We start from the raw sequence: 19,007 nt of genomic DNA, 5'->3' as shown, positions 1-19,007 counted from the left end.
TATACCTGATCCCAGAATCCCGATAAACTCCATGCCTATGCGTCTACTTTCTGAAAGTCATACTCTTGCCAGCCCTCTCCTTTTGCCCTCTAGGCATACCCTTCATCGTGTCCATTGCCTTGATGAACGGATTGAATGCTTTCGTCTTGGGCTCCTTCTTGTTCTTCTTCCTGTCGCGAGGATCCTCCTTGTTGGCATCTAGCACACTTGGTGCAGCTGCGTAATCAAATTCCTCTTCTTCCAGATCAACTTCAGCCGCGTGTTGTGCTGCCGCCTCCTTTGCTGCCTTCTTCGCTTCCTTGCGTTGACGCTTGGCCTCGCGCTTAGCTTCCAAGGTCTCATCCGCCGTAATATCAATCTCATCAGCGTTTGTTGCGAGGCTGTCGTTGCCAGTCGACATTGCGTCAGAATCACGCTTACGTCCACGCTCCTTGAGGGTGAAAATGCGATCCTTGGGCGTCGGCAGTGCGCTTGTAGGTGTAGCAGATGTGGGTGTGGCGCTAGCAGGAGTAGGTGGTGCCGTTAAGGGAGCCGATGAAGCAAAGGCTTCTGCTGTCAACGGAGGAAGAGGAACAGAAAGTGAGATGTTCGAAGAGTAGGGTGGAGGTTGTTCGCTCTGACTCTTGCCACCAAACAGGCCACCCCAGAATTGAGAGACCTTTGCGCGGACTCCTGATGGTTCGCTGCTGTTTACACGGTTCAGAACTGGAGGTTGAGGTGCTGGTGAAGCGGCCACAACGGCTTGTTTAGGCTGTGACTGTTTGAGGGCAGCAAAGTGAGTGGGTGTTTCGTTGAGCGGAACTCCCAGTTGTTGTGCCTCAATCTCTTTCAATGTAGAAACCATGTCGGGTCCATTTTCGCCCTGCTCTTTGGCTTTGATGATGACCGACAGCAGCTCATCAGCTCTCAGACGCACAGTCTGGCTGGTGTTTTGAGCGACGGCGAACAGTTGTGCCTTCTCTGTAGGCATCTCCTTTGCGAGACTGAAAATGTTGTGGTTGGCCATGACATAGTGAGTGCTATCATCCTGCTCACGAGCAACTTGGTCACGCCACTGGTGAACGGCTCGGAAGACAGCAAATTGCTGCTTGTCCAGAAGGGCAGGCGTGCGACTCAGCATTTTGTACCATCCTCCAGCACCCAGACCCTGTGCAGCATCATACACAGGATGTTCATATCGTTGTAGAGCAGTATCCTTGGAGCGTGTCAAGACGTCGTAGATCTTGTCCTTTTCGTGGTTGGGAACGGAAAAGTCAGACTTCTCAATAAGCTCATTGCGCATGTTGTCATAGATGTAAAGAAGAAAGTGTGTGTCGGATCGAGCGTACTCGAACATCTCCTGAGGAAGGGGTCGGATGCGCCAGTCGGCCGTCTGATATTGCTTCTGGGCGTCAAAGTTGACAAACTTCTTAAGCAAAAATGCCAGACTTCCTCCAGTGTACCCCAGAGCTCTTGATGCGAAATGCGTGTCGAACAGGCCTACGACATACAAGCCCAAATCTCTCTGCAACCAAGTGATATCCATGAAAGCACCGTGCAAGACCTTGAGAATGTTGGGATCGGCGAAGACTTCGTTAAGCTTGCTTAGCTTTCTTCTCCAGGGTTGAAGGGTGTCGACGATCCAGTCCTTGTCGCGAGTACTAATTTGCATCAATGACACAATACCGATATATGAGCGCGAATCATGGTGTTCCAGATCAATAGCAATCTCCCTGGCCTTTTTGAGCTCTTGAAGCATCTGATCCACCTTCTCCTCTGTGTCGACAAATGTGGCGGTGGTAGTTTCGTAAGGGTGGTATGGGATGGGCTCGGCATGAGTGTAGACAAATGACGGATACTCGTATTGCTCGATCTCCTTCTGGTAGGGGTGTGGGTGGTGCTCAACATCGTTGTGGTCCTTGAACAGCTCCAGAGCTTTTGCGAAAGGTACGATAGCATGAGGCTTTGATTGCAGAAGTGGTTTAAACGGTCCTGTGTCGGCGTTTGTGGGAATGTCGTTGAAGTTTTGTTGAGGTTTGGGAATGTCTTGTGTTCGGAGAGCTTGGGAGATGCGTGAGAACTTTTGCGACTTGGTTGGTGTTTGTGCCTAGAAGGAGTTAGCACGATATGAAGAGAAGCAGGGTTGATGTCTGACCTGTTCTCTTGCCGGGCTCAAGCGCTTAACAGCACCGGTATATTCGTCCAGGCTTATGTCTGCTTTCTCAAGCAAGCTGTCGATAACATCAACGACGCTACTCCACTGTGCGTCTACAGCGTCTGTGTCGGGCAACTTGGGACGTACAAGCTCCGTATTCGAAGCCGCATTGCCCAAAAGGCGTTCCGCAAGCCCCAGAAGCCGCGCATTCTGTGTATCGAGAGCGCGACCTAGTGATGGATCCAGAGATCGGTGAAAGCCCAAGTCCTCAGATGAGATGGCCTGAGATGATCGAGTGACGGCGACGAGAGAGGCTTGAATCTGCTGTTGTAGGGCGTTGAAATCACTCAGCGCCTCCATTGTTTAGGGCGGGCGCAATGTTGTGTTCGTGAAGAGACTTGAAATCTTGCGCGCCGTCCAAAGATGGAATCTTCAAAAGTTCGCCGCACAGACGTCAGGAAACTGCGATCTCCGCATTTCTTGGCATCTTTCTTCGGCCACTCTTCCTTCCCCGTTTGTAACTTCCATTCGTACTCCGACTACAGCACAAAGCAGAACATATACTGTAAAAAGGCACAACCGTTTACTGAACCAGAGGTGTTTCCACAGAGAGCCGAGATATTTCCACTTCTCAGTGGATACTATTGTGATTCGTATCAGTATTATGCATTTTTATAGCTATATGTTTTACATACTCCAGCGCACGGGTAGGCTCTTATTGCTCTCATCTTGACATGGACCCGATTGTAAACTATGGTTATCTGGCTTTGAAGCACCCTTCTCCCAGGAAAAATCGATTCTCGTGCTTTGTCTCCGTAGACTCGGGCACCTTGCCGCCAACACGAGCGTGTCGACGGGATCCAACTCGACATCGACCCGGCTATCGAACATCGGTCGCGTGTCATCCTCGTGAGTAGCAGACAGGACAAGATCCTCGTCGCTGAAGCTGGCGTCGGTGCAGCAGAAGCTGGCGCTGGTGAAGCAGAAGCTTGACTCTGTTTGGAGGAGTTATTGAGATCGTGGAGGCTTATTATATAGGCTTTGCTTCGTATGGTTTCTCGGCAGAATTGTCACATGTGCTTGACTCTGATCTGCTTCAACCAGGTCGAGCATACAACCTCATGAATGTAAAGATGGATGGTTTAGCGAAAGCAAGATGGAGTGAAGAGCAAAAAAAGGACCTCTCACAACTTCTTACCAATCGTCTTGATTCCGCTCGAGCGGGCACGGATCTGTTGACAAGGCGAAATAATCAGACATAGCGGCCACGCCTGGGATCGAACCAGTAACTTGACGGTGATGGCAAGCCATTGCGCCAACGGACCGCTACATGAGTGAAGGCTATCTCTATGTATTGTGACACCTTGGGTGTTTCATGTGATTATGGAGAGGTAAAGTGAAGATTTAGTGTCTGGTCGATCTCTCCAGACGAGAATGGACTATCTGCTTTCTATCACTACTCAAGTAATCCACCCACTCTTCCCTTACTCGCCAGGGAACCCTTTTCTCAAGTTGTCAAACTTGCTTTGTGGATACTCCAAACAGTTGTCCACTTTCTGCATATGTTTGCCTTCATAGCCTCCCATGCCATTGACAACTAGAGTGATCAGACTGCCTTCGCCAACTCGATCACCACTGCTCTCCCACCACATTGCTCCTCCTAGTCCACTCTGCTGAATGTAGTTTACCTTTGCAGCTGAAGAGACTGGATTGTCGTAGGTCATCATGACACGGGTGGAGGGGTCGTAGCTCCATGAGGCACCGGCAGCAGGATCGTGGTATTCAGTTGCGCCTGGGCGGGGAAGAGCCTAGTTCTCAAAGTCAGTGCTGGTGTCTAGCAAGCTTCGATGAGTGAGAGAATGAAAGTAGTGGGGGTGGTCAGATTAGATCAAGTTATTTTTGGCGCTCATGGACCCGGACAAAGGGCTGCAGCCACACAGGAACCGCAATGGTGACAAAGGGCTTCTGATGCATGCCGAGATCCCTTTGCCATGTATCCGGTGTTTAGTAAGAACGATGGAGAAGGTCGTGCGATGTCTTTTATGCATCATCGAAGTTGTGTGTTGGAAAGTCAAGGAAAGTATGATCTTGAAAGAGACTCACTTTGTAATCCCAAATACCAGACCCGGCTTCCCAACTGGCTCCAGAATCGACACCTGAGTATGGTGCGCCAGGTCCATCGGTGTTAGCAAAACTGCGACCGTACAACGGCATACCGATGACAAGCTTGCTCGGATGAATGCCACAATTCTCGGTGTACCAGCTAACAGCACCCACGGTACTAACGGGAGTGCTTTGGGGGTTGTCTCGAGAGGGGGCAACATTGGCTTGATGACCTGCATGCGTGCTCCAAGTGCCTGTGTAATCGTATGCCATCAAGTTCCAGAAGTCAAGATATTGATCCATCTCGCGAAGATGCATGCGACGCAGATTCTCAGGGCCACAAGGTGCAGCAACTGTAAGGGCGAAGTGTGGGTTGCCAGGTAGAGACTGCGAGTATGCGTCCAGCGCAAGTCTCGTAGCTCTCAAGAGGAGTACGTAGTTGTGTGCTTGAGTGTCGTCTGCTGGGTACTCCCAGTCAACATCCAGACCGTCGAGGCCATGGTCCTTGAGCAGAGCTACAGCGCTATCGGCGAAGCGCTGGCGACCGGCCTCGGTGGATGCAGGTCCGGCAAAGTTGGGCGAGTATGTCCAACCACCGATACTGAGCAGAACTTTGAGGTTGCGGTTACGCTTCTTGAGCAAGAAGAGTTGCTTCATGCAGCCATAAACATTGGTGCCAACATCGTTCCAGGAGTCGCCAGCATAATGCTTGTCGGTGTCTGACCATGCATCGGTGAGGTGAACCTCGCCAGAATCAGGCTTGATGTTGGCGAATGCATATAGAACGTGCGTAAGCTTGTCGGCAGGCAGATCCTGTGGCTGGTGGTTACGACCATAGATTGCCTTGGCATTGTCAGTCGTCTGCCAACTACACTTGAGTCTGTGGATCGTACCCAGTTGACAAAGTAAGAGACAGCGCGATAGCCGTTCTGGTATGCCATGGTTGAGTTGTTGTAAAGTATAGGGTTGAGTAAAGGTTGTTGTTGATATATGTAGCCTTGAGGCTGTGATTCGTAATTGTCGTGTGGCTGTGCAAAGACCGCTTGGGTTAAGAAGAAAAGGATTGCAAAAGCCTAGAGCAACATCAGTGAGCTCTTCTTATAGAACGAGTAACGTCCGTAGCAGCTTGCAGCTCATGGTCATTCCGACAATGGTTTTCTATATTCTGGAGTCCTCGAGACCAGCCGTTTGAACTTCTGTAGATCAACTATCAGTAGATGGGACTTACGCTAACAGTATACATGCAAATCAGTATTCAGGTTCTCGTAAAGAATACTCGTGACTGAACCAGCAGTCTATTTTATGTGCGTCGCGACTATATGCCAAAAGATGGTTTGAGGTTCAGGCAGCAAGCGGTAAGATGGGTTAACTTCGGCATTAAAGTGAGGTGAACTCCGCGACTGCAAGCAGACGAAACACGCTACATCGTTTCCTCATGGACTGCTCAGATAGGTAGGGAGTCCTGCCAGGCTCCCAGTAAAGCCACTCGGTACTGAACTCCTTCCTGAATTGATTCAAGGTATGCTGAAGCATGGTGAAGTCAGATGAGGGAAGGCCGAGAAAACGGTTAGAGCTCTCGTGAGCGAGGGTTTGTCATGCTGAAGCTGTGGAAATGCACGATGTTTCCAGATTGGAAGATTGTCCAAGGAGAGTCGGAGATGTAACGGCTCTCTCTGGATACTGCCCTGAATTTTTCAATGGTATTGTGCATTTCTACAAGCTCACATGTCGTGGCTTGGCAGTTGGAGACAGGTCGTCAGGCGCATGCAGGAACACGGGTGTGGCGCAGGGCAATGACGGGTCGTGTCGGCGATAAGGCAGCTTATCGGTTTCACGCGGTCATGTGGGCCTATCGTTGTTGCATGTTCCTACCTCATCAACCAACGTGCCTGCCCTTCTGACTCTTACTTCACTTTCTCACATGACAACTTGAGCGTCTTCACTCCTTCCTGCTTTACTTCAGTTCAATTTGATCTATACCTCACACCACAACCTAACGCCCATCAATCCCACCTCGACCCATCAAGGTAGCCCCACAGGAGCAGCTGTCCTCTACAACGACATCAACATGGTCGTAGTAGCGGCTCCGGACTTCTGGTCCAATCTAGCCGACAAGGCTCCTTCTATACCATCGGTCAAATCAGTCCTACTTGGTGGCTCCCAAGTCATCTTAGGCGCTCAGTCTTACTTTGGTGGCCTCGACGTCGGCAACGCACCGTCCTGCTCCAATCCTCAATTGAGCTGTCACAACACCTCGGTTGTTGAGGACCTGTGCTGTTTTAATTACCCCGGCGGCCAAATGCTGCAAACTCAGTTCTGGGATACGAATCCACCCACTGGCCCTGATGATGCTTGGACCATACACGGCCTATGGTGAGCCCATCATCTTCCTCTACTGACGTTGACCATGGCTGACACACCCACTCTAGGCCTGACCGATGCGATGGCACTTACGAAGCCAATTGTGACGACAGCCGCGCATACCACAACATTAGGGACATTCTCGAATCCTTTGGTGCTACCGACCTCCTCTCGAACATGACAATGTATTGGAAAGATTACAAAGGCAACGATGAGACTCTGTGGATGCACGAATGGAGTAAACACGGCACTTGTGTCTCCACTCTCAACCCTGACTGCTACTCCTCATACCGTAGCAAAGAAGAAGTCGTCGATTACTTTGCCGCCGCTGTGTCGCTCTACACCCAGCGCCCTACATACCAATGGCTCTTGGAAGCCGGTATCGAGCCAAGCACTTCAAAATCATACACAAGAGACCAGATTCAAACTGCCCTGAGCTCGAAACACGGCCGTCCAGTCACACTGGGTTGCAAGGGTGGTAAGCTGGACGAGGTCTGGTACCACTTCGAGGTCCGCGGCAGTGTCCAGACTGGTGTCTTTGAAGCAGCTGATCCAGATGGCGGCAAGAGCACATGCCCATACAGCGGGATTCGCTATCCACCCAAAGCAGCCCGAGGAGGGCGTCCTGCACCAACTCATACTCGTACTCGTACCCATGTTCCTGAGCCAACAGGGCCCGCTTTCAGCGGCAGAGGTAACTTGATTGCCAAAACCGGTGGTAGAAGCAAGGGCTGCATCATCTCAGGTGGCTCCTGGTACGACACTAGAAGTTGCGCGCGATTCCATGCCACTCAGGAAGAGGAAGGCGGCTTTAGCCTCGAGAGCTCCAAGGGCAAGTGCGCGGTCGTCGACAATATATTCCGCTGTTCATCAGACATCTCAGAAGCCACCGTCTTCAGCGGGAGCGACGATGACACTCTGACTTTCTATGCCGACGAAGTACCGTACCGCTTCAACAAGATCGATATTTATGTCGACAAAGAAGGCCATGGCACTGAATTGACGGTGGAATGGCAAGCCGCTTAGAATGAGGCTGACTGGCAAGCAACAACGAGCCCGATCACGTTGGTCTCGCGTGCTGTCGAAAGTTCAGATCCATGCAGGGCAGGTCCAGACAGGAGCTTTTACACCTGTTCGCAGAACGTCTTCGACATATGTAGCTACGATCGCTACAGGCACAAGGCGGAGCTCTGTCAAGTCATCCGGGTGTTCATTTTTCTGGCAATCACATTGGTGACACTAGGAGTCATAACTTATTGCATACACACCAGACAGTATTAGGTAGCAGACCTTAGCAAATACTCATCATAAATCAGTTCCTCATAATATCAATACTTAACAGTATATCTCTGAAATGCATAATGTGTCACTAGAAGAGTCATCGTCCAAGGACAGCTGGTGAGAAAAGGGGCTCTTCGCAGAACAGTCCCATATCAGAAAATTTCTGTGACTTTTCGCAGCAGTCCTTTGAGGCACAAATTTTGTGGAAATAGGCTGTGATCCTGTGCCTTGCTGAGACCTGAGGGTCATCGCTGGCGGCTTTCAAGCTTCTCTTCGGCTATTCGCTGGGAGGATATAAGACCCCTTCGTAGTAGCCTTTGATATTCTGGATGGTTGTCACCGTATCTAGAGTCATCTAGTGCGAGGATGGTCTCGTCCTCGTCTTCTTTTATCAAGAAAGGAAATAGTTGCTGCTATTGTTGAATCACTATACTGACGCTTTACAGGAGGACGATCTCGGATCCGAGGACGAGGAAGACGACGAGAATCCCGCCGTCCTTCGCGGAAAGCCCTGGATTCACCGTCCAGAGCCGAAGGCGCGTAGCGAACGGTACTCTGTAAGCATCATCTAACGTGTCATGGGATCGAATCAAGGCCCACAGAGAGGGCGTCGAGCCTGGAACATCAGACTGTGTTCGTCCTGTCCTCGAAGTGGACACTACCGACCAGCCCATCGGATCAAACTTCATGTTCCCGTACAACCTCCAGTACAATGCCCACTACCTGGACGGTTTCCACCGTACCACGCTCGCAAACTACAACAACAAGCGCAAGTGGTAGGTCACCAAAACCAAGACTCAGTCCGTATATCTCCCTCTCCAACTATCAAGCTGAAAGTTGATGGTTGCAATTCAAGATCTCTTTCTCACGAAGTGATCTGCTCAGAGAAAATGATAAGGGACTCATTACACAAGGTATGGTATTTTCTTAACGCCTGCAGTACAGAGCAGACGCTAGCCAGGTCACCAAGGCCAAGAATGAGTCTCGATACTCCCTTGGAGCTGTTCAAGTGGAAGTTGATTGTCAGAATTCACGATCTTTTTTGACAACGAGATTCGTGATAAGGGATTTTGCATCGGAACGTTGCCTTCGATGCCGACGGGATCCACTACAGCGACCATCAACAGTGACCTGTGGATGGCTTTGGTATACTCAATGTCATACCGACATTCAAAAGCCACTGGTATGTGGGTTGCTGAGTGTGGAGCGAAACAGGAGCCGCAGGATAGACATCAAAGTGATGTTTCTTCGCCTTCACAATATATATTGTATCGTACGATATGTGTTTCGAAGATTGTCTCTTGTTTTGTCTAGAGCTTGACGATGAAGTTTGACAAAGGTTAAGCTCATGATTCTTGATACTCATACTGAGCATGATACCAAGAGTAAGCTTGATGGGTATATATTCACGTCCACCATATGGTTTACTATCTCCCTTCGTCACTAATCTTCTGACCTTTTTCCACTGACTGGCTTCACTACCTAACACGTTCTTGTCATCCTCGATGAAATTGAGATCCAATTGAGAAGATTGAGAAGCACACTCGGCGCCATCATCAGTAGTTTCTTGGCCTGGATATCAATGATCAAATCCATCTTCCTCTCTCTCGCTCTTCGTTCCCATACTTGAATTACTCTTCTATCATTTGATCTCAGTCAGAAGTTTCGGTCTCAAGATATTCAATTCCTCCGGGCCTACTCCTAACTGGCTCTCAAGGAACCACAAAAAAGATCCATATCGAGCATCTATTGACGCGAAAGTACGTCTGAGTAGGTCGGCCTTTAGTTTGACGGCATTCCTGATGCTTTCTGGGGATGCTCCAAGCTCTTTTGCAACCTGCTGATAGTATTTGTTCGCTGGTGGCTGCAGGAATACGTTGGCGGAATGAGATTGAAGGAAGGCTGTCGAGTTTGGGTCCTCGCGATCAGGCTGGAGAGCATGATTCGAAGCCACAAAGTCGGCCTCGATGTCTTTCTGGAAAACCCCAAGGGCTTTGAGCAATAATGCTATACCCATGCCAGTGCGGTCACGGCCTCCAGTACAATGAACTAAGAGACTTTCGTTCGGAGCCAGATCAAGGAGGGAGCGAAAGAAAAGGCTGTATTTTGTCAATTTGGATGTATGAATTTCCGTGCCATAACTGTTAACGAGAAAGAGCATGCGATAATAAGGTCCATATTGACTGACTTTGGCGACATTTAGCATGGTTTCTGGGAGGCCAGCATCGAGAACAAGCGCTCGGATAGTCGTATCATCGATCGCATCGCCAGTATCGCTTCCGATGATTGGACTTGGGATGATTGTTGTTCCAGCAGGTACCCGATCGGGATGGTCGAGAGCTTCCTTTGGGCCGCGTAAATCCACGACTGTCTTTATACCGAGTCGCGCTAGTGTCTCCATATCGCTATTGGTGATCTGAGCGAGGTTCGCACTTCGAAAGAGGCGGTTCCTGACGATGTATCGACCGTCATTCGTTCGAAGGCTTCCGAGATCGCGCATGTTAAGTGTACCCTCCATGGCGATGGACCGGTCTTGCCATGTCGTGCTTGGCTCCGCTTCTCAGGCTTGTTAGTGTTTGGAGACATCAAGAATGACCTAATCCAGAATGATCACCTTGGTTATTGGGCATTACTAGAGAAGAAGAAGTCGCTAGTGATCTTTTTATGCGGATGTACGTGCCTAGCCTGAGACCTTTTCGAGGCGATTGACTGCTCAGTACTCGCCCACAGTCCCTTCTAATTATGCTTGCGTGATTCATGACATAGGAATACAGAGTAAGAAATATTGTCTCCTATATCATATGTAACTCACTCGGGATCATCAATTTTAGCCGGCCAAGACCTTCAGTTATATAGCGGAATGCTCGGTCATCCTCCGGATTTCTCGACGGTGTAGCCGACAGTCCTCTACCGGCTCCTTCTGAACATGTCCGCTGGCCGTCTCGGACCACTCGAAGAGCATTTGTGGTAACATCACAATACTGACGTCGCCAAACCTTGCGCTCGCATCATCAAATCCGATGTTCTTCTAGACATCCAAAGGCAGTCACGCCAGGTCTCAAGCCACATCCGCATGCAAGAATAGAACATTCATAGCATGAAATCCGCAGGGATCTGTGACCAACGCCTTAGCTTAAGAACACAAGACAAGCCGGAGATCTTCTACATCAGTGGTCAGATGGCGGGTTTTATCGGACTTTGATGAACGCGAAGTGGCCAGAGACGAATATGCTGACGTTTGTCAAGGTTGTGCAGAACTTTCGGCTTGTTTAAAGTGCAATACGTGTATTGGTATACTGTGTCGAACACTCTGTACATCTTGACGTTGATGACTTCTAGGTGGAGACCCGCGCTTTCCAGATCGGGGAAGTTTGGAAGCATGAGCTTCTTGCAAACTAGTTGTGGGTAGCTAAGGACATTGAATGATCCACGAGAGGTCGTAGCCCAATTGGCGCACTCGTCAAGAGTTGGATCGAAGGCCTGCGCAGGTGGCTTGCAGTTTGACCAACATGATTCGCCGACACTAGGCGCCAATCAGGTCATGTGTGTAGACGACAAAGTTTATCAACTTCAATGCGTGTATTGTCGTCTGACATGTCGTCGAAGATGGCAACAATGGACTCTTCAGATTCTAGGAAGGACGTCCGAACAGACGAAGTCTGACTTGTGCGTCAGGGTGACGGCCAATTTGATGAACCTCGGAGGAAGGAGCTTCCCCCGCATGACGCCCTTCCTCCCATCCTACTGAATACACACAAAAACACAAACCTTTGACCAACCCAATCATCCGACTCTTTGTGTACATATCTCCACGATGCCTGTCCGCCTCACCACCCGCCGGGTACCCACCCTCCTCAAACCCTCGCTCTACAACCCCCGTCTCTACAGCACTCCCGCATCAACAATAAAAGTCACCCGAGTACCCGCACCACATGCCGGCAACATACGCATCCTCTCCCTCAATCGCCCTACAGCAAGAAACGCAATCTCGAGACAATTACTCCAAGAACTTCGTCAACAAGTCGAGGAGATTAGCAATGAGCCCGAAGATGGTCCCACAAGAGCTCTGATCCTGGCTTCCGAGTCCGATCAAGCATTCTGCGCTGGCGCAGACTTGAAGGAGAGATTGACTATGAGTGGAGACGAGTACGTCCTCTACCTTTCCTTTCCCCAAGACCAAAGTACTGACTAAGTTCCAGAACAAAACACTTCCTAACCACCCTCCGCGACACATTTACTCGTCTCTCTCTCCTCCCCATTCCCACCATCTCAGCAGTGTCCTCAGTCGCATTCGGTGGCGGTCTAGAACTAGCCCTCACAACCACTTTCCGCGTCTTCGGCTCTACATCCACAGTCGCCCTGCCAGAAACAAGACTAGCAATTATCCCCGGCGCAGGAGGAACCTTCCGCCTGCCATCTTTAATCGGCACCGCAAGAGCCAGAGACATGATTCTCACAGGCAGAAGAGTGACAGCCGCTGAATCCTACTTTTTGGGTCTCTGTGATCGGTTGGTGGAAGTCGACGAGGCGCAAGGAGACAAGGCAAAAGAAAGAGATTTGGTGCTCACACAAGCTGTGGCTTTGGCGAGAGATGTTTGTGAAGGTGGGCCTGTGGCTACAAGATCTGCGCTACAGGCAGTGAATAGCTGGGGTGCCGGTGAAGAGGCTGAGAATCTGGCTTACGAGCGTGTCTTGGTTACTCAGGACAGAATCGAGGCTCTCAAGGCGTTTGGTGAGAAGAGACCGCCTGTCTTCAAGGGAAAATAGAGATATACGAGCCAAATTTGGTCATGTCAGCAGATCGCCGACTGGTTGCAATCAGGCCGCAGAGTTTGCTCCTGGACACATTGAAGTGCAACAACCACGCGTCAACTACTGGTGGTATATCAAGGATAATCTCGCATACCATGGACACAACGACAAAGGCACAGAGGTTAAAAGGTGTCGAGCAATGCGATATTGTATTACAGTAATGCTAATCGCTTTCGATGCAATAACAAGCTTGTCGTATGAGACAGCAATTCTATCCTCATACCCCTCCAAGCAATAGTGTGGTTTTCCCTTGACCATGCACTAACTCTTCAAAGGATGCAACATACCATCCTTGAACCTAAAAATCCATTTCTTCCGAGCAATAATCTTCTCTTTCAGTTTCTTGTACTACTGTGGCACCCAGCGACGGAATCCCTTGTACGTGCGAAGCGGCTTATTCTTAGGTTTTTGCTCGAGCTTGGTAACTGCGCTGTTCTGATTCAATCGATGCCCGTCTGGGGAAGTAGGGGTGATAGTGGTCTAGGAAGAAAGCAGTGAGTAGACTGCTCTGATGTTCTTCACCAAGCCTACCAATTCTCTACCGGATGGTCCCTCGTGTTCCAGTCTCCCTCCACTTTGATACTGCTGGGCGCTACAACTTCTGGGTCAAATGGAGCGGTATTCTCAGCCTCCGGTTCGAACGAAGTGACTGCGTCAGGCATTGGCTCGTCAACTATCTCTTCGACATCGCGACATAATGGCTCCACGTATTGTTCCTTGGTGTCGTCCCGGACGTATACGGCATATGTAGGTGTACCTTGCATCCAGGTTTCTGCGTTGAGGATATCATCAAGCTTGTTGGCTTGCTCTACCTTCTCATCGTTGTATGAACGCCAGATGTTGTGTTGAATGTCGTAAATGCAGGTCCAATAGTGACCATGACCAGTGCTACCACGGTGGAAGAAGACGGCATGAAGGCGATATTTCATCTTTTCGAAGTCGGGTCCAGAAAATTGCTTTGCAATGTTTTCTTCGAGCTCTCGTACTTCCTGGTCAATGACTGAGAGACGTGCGCGCTGAGAAGCACTCTCTTGCTGGAGATCCGATGCGAGTGACTCAGGTACCTTGATCGGTTCAATTCCAGCTTCCGAAAGGATTTGGTCACACTCAGAGATCTTAGACAACCAATCACCCACGGCATCAAGTGTGGACGGGCCGTCAATACCAGTCTCAGTCTTCTGCATCATCACTTTCTCGGCCTGTAAGCTGCGTAAACGTCTTTGCCACTCCCAGCACTGCTTGCGCTTAGCGAGAACAGCCTCATCATCCGAGAAGCGATCCATGTAAAGAGTCTCTTCGAGCCTTATGCGATCAACACTCTTGACTGGTTTGCCATCGCGACCCAAACGGATGCGATTGATGCTGATTTGAAGGATCGGTGGGAACGACTTCAAGGTTTTATACACATTGACCGGTTTGCTAGCTTCTGGTTCTGGGTGTAGATCAAGAACTCGACTGAGAGCAGAGTAAATGTCGGTAGGCTCGTAAGGTGGAAGGAGCATCAAGTTGGTGAATTCGTCTTCTTTTGTGGAAGGTTGCTCGCCCTCAGGCATGATGGTATCGACGATGCGCATGTTGAAGATGCTACAGGCTTGAAATTAGTGAATTGTTTACAGGAGTGGAAACAATACGTACTCTCGAAGTTGGTCTAATTGCTCACCCTGAGGGTCTTGACCGAGCGGCTTGATCGACGCTCTCAGCCTTGTCAGCAATTCTTCCATAACTTCGGCAACATCCTGCTGCTGTCTGGCAGCTTCTTCTGCCTTCTCCAAATTGGTTTTGGTTTGTTGTGATGGGGTTGCAGGCCTTCTGGGCGGCAGTGGCGGGGCGAGTAGCTCGCCTTCTTTCTCGGCTTTAGGCGTGACTGGCGGAGTAAGCACAGCATTGCCTTGGAGTGTAGTCGAGCTCGTTTGTGAGATTGTTGAAGAGTCATCTGCATTTGCGGCCACGGCAGCAGGATGGCTCTCGTTCTCTTCTGAGGTCATGTTGACGTCTACTTCGTTAGTCTGTTGTGAACCTGTCGTGTCTGCTTCAGGGCTGGTAGGCTTTAGAAAAGCTCGACAGACCAGGTCTGCCTCAGGTTTGACGGCTGGTCCACGGTCTCTGATCATGCGCTGAAAGAGGTGACGAAGATCGTTCGTAAGACTTTGGAAGGATTCAATCTCATACTCAGGACGATGAAGATTTCCAACTCGCTCAGTTTTGGAACCTTCGGTTGCCAGGTCGTACTTGAACTTATCGAAGTCAAGTACAAGCTCTCGAAGAGGTTTGATGGTGAAATAATACTGAAGAAGACTGTTGAGATAGCAGGTATTTCCATGGCTGATCAAGCCAACAGGCCAGCTCTGTGTCGAGTGTTGTCCGAACTGTCGTTCATCCATAGCTTTGCGAACAACGGCGATAGCCTTGTCAGTTGTTGGTCCAGGTTTTCCCTCTCTGACAAGGTCGAATTGAAGATCAATCATTTCCGGAACGACCTCGTCGAGATTGTCAATTTCCAGATGTTTGCATGCATCTTCAAGTGTCATGGTTTGTGAGGTCATTTCACCAGTAGCAAGCCAACTCTGCAGTATTTCACTTTTGCGGTGTGCAGCAATCAAGCTGACAGCACGACGAGCAAGATCTTTAGTCATTGGATCGTTATGTGCGTCGTCGACCTGGGGAACATGTGTTAGTCGGAGTTGTAGAAGCGAAGCGTTAAGCGGCAAGTGTGAGAGGGTGAACAATGGCAGTAGACGCATACGACTTTGTTCTGTGTCATCGTTTGAATGCGCAAACGGACGATAAGTACTGAAACTTGCAGAGATCGAATTGAGATGTAGGACCTGGCACGCAAGACGGTCTCCTCTCGGCTTTTCTCTCATGCACAATGAAATCGTGGGTTCAACTTACTTTGACACCATATAACGCGACGATTGTGTCGTCTGCCTGAGTTGCATCGGCACCAAGCCACGCAAGTGCCTGTTCGTATGTTTCCACAGCTGCTTTGGTTAGCCATGTGGAGCAATCTCTGAAATGAGCTACACTTACTGTCCGCGGCAGTATCTAGTATATATCGACTGTTTCTGGCTTGGCCGAGTGTTTTCAAGGCTGTCTTTAGATCAGTCTGTCCTGTTTTACTAGAGTCTGACCATCGCGATTTATAGATTCCAAGGAGTTGTTCGTCATCGATGGTCTTTTGCAACTCCGGGTCGATCCCCAGAGCTTTGTATGCTTGATTGATGTCCTGCAGACCCGTTAGCAGCCGAGGAGGCTAAAGAAAACACAGTGACCGAACCTTTCTGCTCAAAACGTTTTGTGATGCAAGTGTAGCTGACTTGGTGATAAGAATGTCGCTGTCCCGGCCTGTTGCGAGATCCTGGAGACAATCGACATAGTATGGTCCTTCCATGGGATCGCATGCTGCCTGCATTTCGTAGGAGAAAGCGATCAGACGATCTGAAAAGTCGCCAAGAGCACCAAGACTGGCATAACAGCTATAAAGCGGTAAGCATGAACCACTGACTTTGGCTAGACAACAGCTGAATACTCACGGGTGGTCCTCTTCAGTCGAATTCAAGTTACGTCCAGGAACTTTGTCATCTGCCTAGTCGTCAGCATGATCCAGCACCAGATACACATGACTCATCATACAGTTCTGTGCGCTCAGTGTACGAGCGAAATCCACTTTCGAATCCTGATATGACGGGCGAGAAGGATTGGGAAGCGCGTGGCTTGCACAGTACTCATCGTTCAGATATAGCAGTTCGATCGCCAGTCTCTCAAGCATAGGACGCAACGGGTCTGGGTCGTCAACTGGTTTTGGTGAAGGCAGTTGCCACTGAGCCTCGCCATTACCGTCCTCGCCCTTCCTGAATCCTAAGCGTTCGAGTAGCAAGTCGCAGTCTGTTCCGAAGGCTTCCATGAATCTCTTATTTCTCGCGGGAAAGCTGCGCCTAGCATTTCCCTCAACCAAGGAATCCGAAACATATCTCTTCAACCGGAAGAAGACATCTCCAGGAGTAGCCTGCCGCACACCCTCACGGTCCGGATAAGCTTCGAGTACATGCTCGTAACGCCGAGTCAAAGCTTGAGGGTCAGTGAGAAGTTTGATGTCTTCTTTCGTCAAGACGGGGATTTCGTAGGTAACGTGCACGTGGGCTTGACAGGCAAGATTCGAGCACTCGAAATGATAGCTGACTCGCAATGGGTCGGTGTCTGTTGATATGTGACGGAGATGGTGGAGTGGGTGATCTCGATTAGGACAAGGTTGTATGCAGCCCGTGTCCGGATAGTCGATGGACAGGGTAAGATGAAGACGGCATTTCCTGCAGCAAGCTGCGACCTTCCAGCATGTGTCTTGTTGTGCAGACTCATCAAGACGCGGCAGATTGCAGCGTTCTATATGCGAGTAGTATTCATGCTTGCAGCTGCCTCTGTCTAAGACCAAGGGCGGGCCTGAGCGAGCCTTGCCATCAAATTGCGGAGGGTGGTCGGTGAGAACGTTTCGATTCGCGGGAGCGGATAGGGGATCGAATCGAAGGAGGTCTTGAAGAAACTTGGGCGCAGTCTTACCTGTCGCGAAAATGTGGTTAGCGAGTCTATCTCAAAGCATATTTGAAAGGCAGCTGGGATGGTACCAGGTTGCGAAGCCCGGGAAGGCATGGCCTTGAAAGAGTCGGCGAGACTCTTGAATGAAGGCAAAGGTTGGCCGAAGCAGGCTCAACAGACAGGCAAAAGCTTCAAGTTGAGATGATAGGGAATGTTTTCCTGCAAGAGTCTTGTTAGGCAATCACAAGATTTGGCCCAGTCGCTGCTGTCACACATTCACATGGAAGGTACGTCAGCGAAGCCTGGACCGAACGTGGGAAGAGCGGGACACCAGCCACAAAGACCTGCTAGCCTGTGCAGCCACAGTGGCTGACTGCGTCGACTTCCGCTGCCTTAGCACGTCCGAGCGTCAAAGGTCAGCATCAAGCGCCAAGAGCGGAAAGCGCGACCTCATGCGAGCCGGACGCCAGAGCGGCAGCATCATCTCGAATTGAGCTCGTCAATCCTCCTGCCAACAACGCACTCGACCAACACAAACATGGCCGCACACGAGGAGCAGCCCTACCGCCCCAAGGATGCCCTGGGCGCCTCAATCAAGGCCGGCATGATCACCACCGGCGCTGGTCTTTTCGTCTCGACCATTCAGAACACCCTCACCAAGCAGAACTATGGTGCTATGGGCGCCTTCACCAAGTTTGGTGGCACTACCGCCGTCTACGGTATCTTTTTATCCTGGTCATGATGCGCTCGACTGAGCTAACGAAACCTCAGGTGCCATGGGAGCCGCCTACGAATTCACCAGATGCGCCTCGGCCAACCTCAGACAACGCGACGATGCCTGGAACTCTTTCTGGGGTGGTCTTGCTGGTGGCTCAATGCTCGGTCTTAGATGTATGCCGATTCCGACTCCAATTGACCCGTTTACGCAATCGCTAAGCTTCATACAGTCCGCACCGCTCCCGCCGTCGCCGGTTACGGAGCCGCTCTCGCCGTTGTCCTCGGTACCTGGCAGTACGCTGGTGGCAAGATCACTGGTTACGATGTTGATCCCACAGTCGACGAAGTGGCCCGAAAAGAATACGTGCGCAAGAACAGAAGGAGACCAATGGAGGAGACACTCGAGCAGATTGGCGAGGGACGCGGTATGCCAACTCTGCCTCTACAACAAGAGAATACACACTGACCATTTCAGGCATCTTCGGGCCCGGATACCAAGAGAGAAGAGCAGAGAGACTCCAGCAAAACTACGGCATCGAGGTGCCAGCTGCTTCTTCTTAGATTTTCAACCTTCGTAGATACCTTTCACGCCATTGTTTCCTCTGTTCAATATTCGACCTACGTGTGTTTCAATGAAGCACGACAATCGCCTCGATCTAGTTCTTCTCCGGATGTGAGGATCTCAGAAGGCCACGACAAAGAGTGCCACAAAATCCCTCTAGAATGTTTGCCCTCGTACCAACCATATCAATGTGTATTCCATCATCAAATTCTAATCACACAGCTCACAGATATCGTATTTCCAACTATCAATGCAGTGACGCCTGTCTGAACGTGATGATCCTGTGACTACAGACTTTGATCTTGATCGCACCTGTTCCTTCTTCATATCTCTCCTCTTGTGCTCTTTCCGCGTTTGTAGATACACCAATAGAAGTCTCTTGACATGACTTATGATGTACATACATGTGTCACAGCAGATTGGCTGAAGAAAGTGTACCTTCCCGGTGCCCCGTCCCGCAGCCGCTTGTCCAGCCCCGCATCCACAATCGAAGTGGGGGACGAGAAG

The 19,007-nt window shown here is 50.2% G+C and overlaps 7 protein-coding genes across 7 annotated transcripts; 3 read left to right on the top strand and 4 right to left on the bottom strand.

Moving 5' to 3' along the window:
* Positions 1–43: 43 nt before the first annotated feature.
* Positions 44–2,494, bottom strand: M437DRAFT_49294 (uncharacterized protein; the record flags this gene model as incomplete). The annotated part of the gene is made up of 2 exons (XM_041021813.1): positions 44–2,086; positions 2,135–2,494. The coding sequence occupies 2 exons, from the start codon at positions 2,492–2,494 to the stop codon at positions 44–46; spliced, it is 2,403 nt and encodes an 800-aa protein (XP_040879555.1).
* A 1,124-nt stretch (positions 2,495–3,618) lies between these two features.
* Positions 3,619–5,178, bottom strand: M437DRAFT_49698 (glycoside hydrolase; the record flags this gene model as incomplete). The annotated part of the gene is made up of 3 exons (XM_041021878.1): positions 3,619–3,942; positions 4,238–5,080; positions 5,131–5,178. The coding sequence occupies 3 exons, from the start codon at positions 5,176–5,178 to the stop codon at positions 3,619–3,621; spliced, it is 1,215 nt and encodes a 404-aa protein (XP_040879554.1).
* A 1,127-nt stretch (positions 5,179–6,305) lies between these two features.
* On the top strand, positions 6,306–7,624 carry M437DRAFT_49176 (ribonuclease T2; the record flags this gene model as incomplete). Its single annotated transcript, XM_041021794.1, has 2 exons — positions 6,306–6,610; positions 6,667–7,624. 2 exons carry the CDS (start codon positions 6,306–6,308, stop codon positions 7,622–7,624), a joined length of 1,263 nt encoding a protein of 420 aa, XP_040879553.1.
* Positions 7,625–9,521: 1,897 nt separating this feature from the next.
* M437DRAFT_75658 (uncharacterized protein) lies at positions 9,522–10,638 on the bottom strand (the record flags this gene model as incomplete). The annotated part of the gene is made up of 2 exons (XM_041026463.1): positions 9,522–10,435; positions 10,494–10,638. 2 exons carry the CDS (start codon positions 10,636–10,638, stop codon positions 9,522–9,524), a joined length of 1,059 nt encoding a protein of 352 aa, XP_040879552.1.
* Positions 10,639–11,693: 1,055 nt separating this feature from the next.
* M437DRAFT_49082 (ClpP/crotonase) lies at positions 11,694–12,646 on the top strand (the record flags this gene model as incomplete). The annotated part of the gene is made up of 2 exons (XM_041021775.1): positions 11,694–12,025; positions 12,079–12,646. 2 exons carry the CDS (start codon positions 11,694–11,696, stop codon positions 12,644–12,646), a joined length of 900 nt encoding a protein of 299 aa, XP_040879551.1.
* A 572-nt stretch (positions 12,647–13,218) lies between these two features.
* M437DRAFT_49440 (cysteine proteinase) lies at positions 13,219–17,252 on the bottom strand (the record flags this gene model as incomplete). The annotated part of the gene is made up of 6 exons (XM_041021834.1): positions 13,219–14,275; positions 14,327–15,348; positions 15,590–15,672; positions 15,722–15,917; positions 15,969–16,212; positions 16,309–17,252. Coding segments are annotated over 6 exons (3,546 nt in total), but the record flags the coding sequence as incomplete, so codon positions are not given.
* Positions 17,253–17,759: 507 nt separating this feature from the next.
* Positions 17,760–18,499, top strand: M437DRAFT_49670 (uncharacterized protein; the record flags this gene model as incomplete). The annotated part of the gene is made up of 4 exons (XM_041021870.1): positions 17,760–17,940; positions 17,993–18,112; positions 18,169–18,363; positions 18,414–18,499. 4 exons carry the CDS (start codon positions 17,760–17,762, stop codon positions 18,497–18,499), a joined length of 582 nt encoding a protein of 193 aa, XP_040879549.1.
* Between the last annotated feature and the right edge of the window lie 508 nt (positions 18,500–19,007).

Source organism: Aureobasidium melanogenum, assembly GCF_000721775.1.
Source record: "Aureobasidium melanogenum CBS 110374 unplaced genomic scaffold scaffold_11, whole genome shotgun sequence".
NCBI classification, from domain to species: domain Eukaryota; kingdom Fungi; phylum Ascomycota; class Dothideomycetes; order Dothideales; family Saccotheciaceae; genus Aureobasidium; species Aureobasidium melanogenum.
The sequence above is the reverse complement of the archived record's forward strand: the minus strand, read 5'-3'. Positions and strand labels throughout refer to the sequence as shown.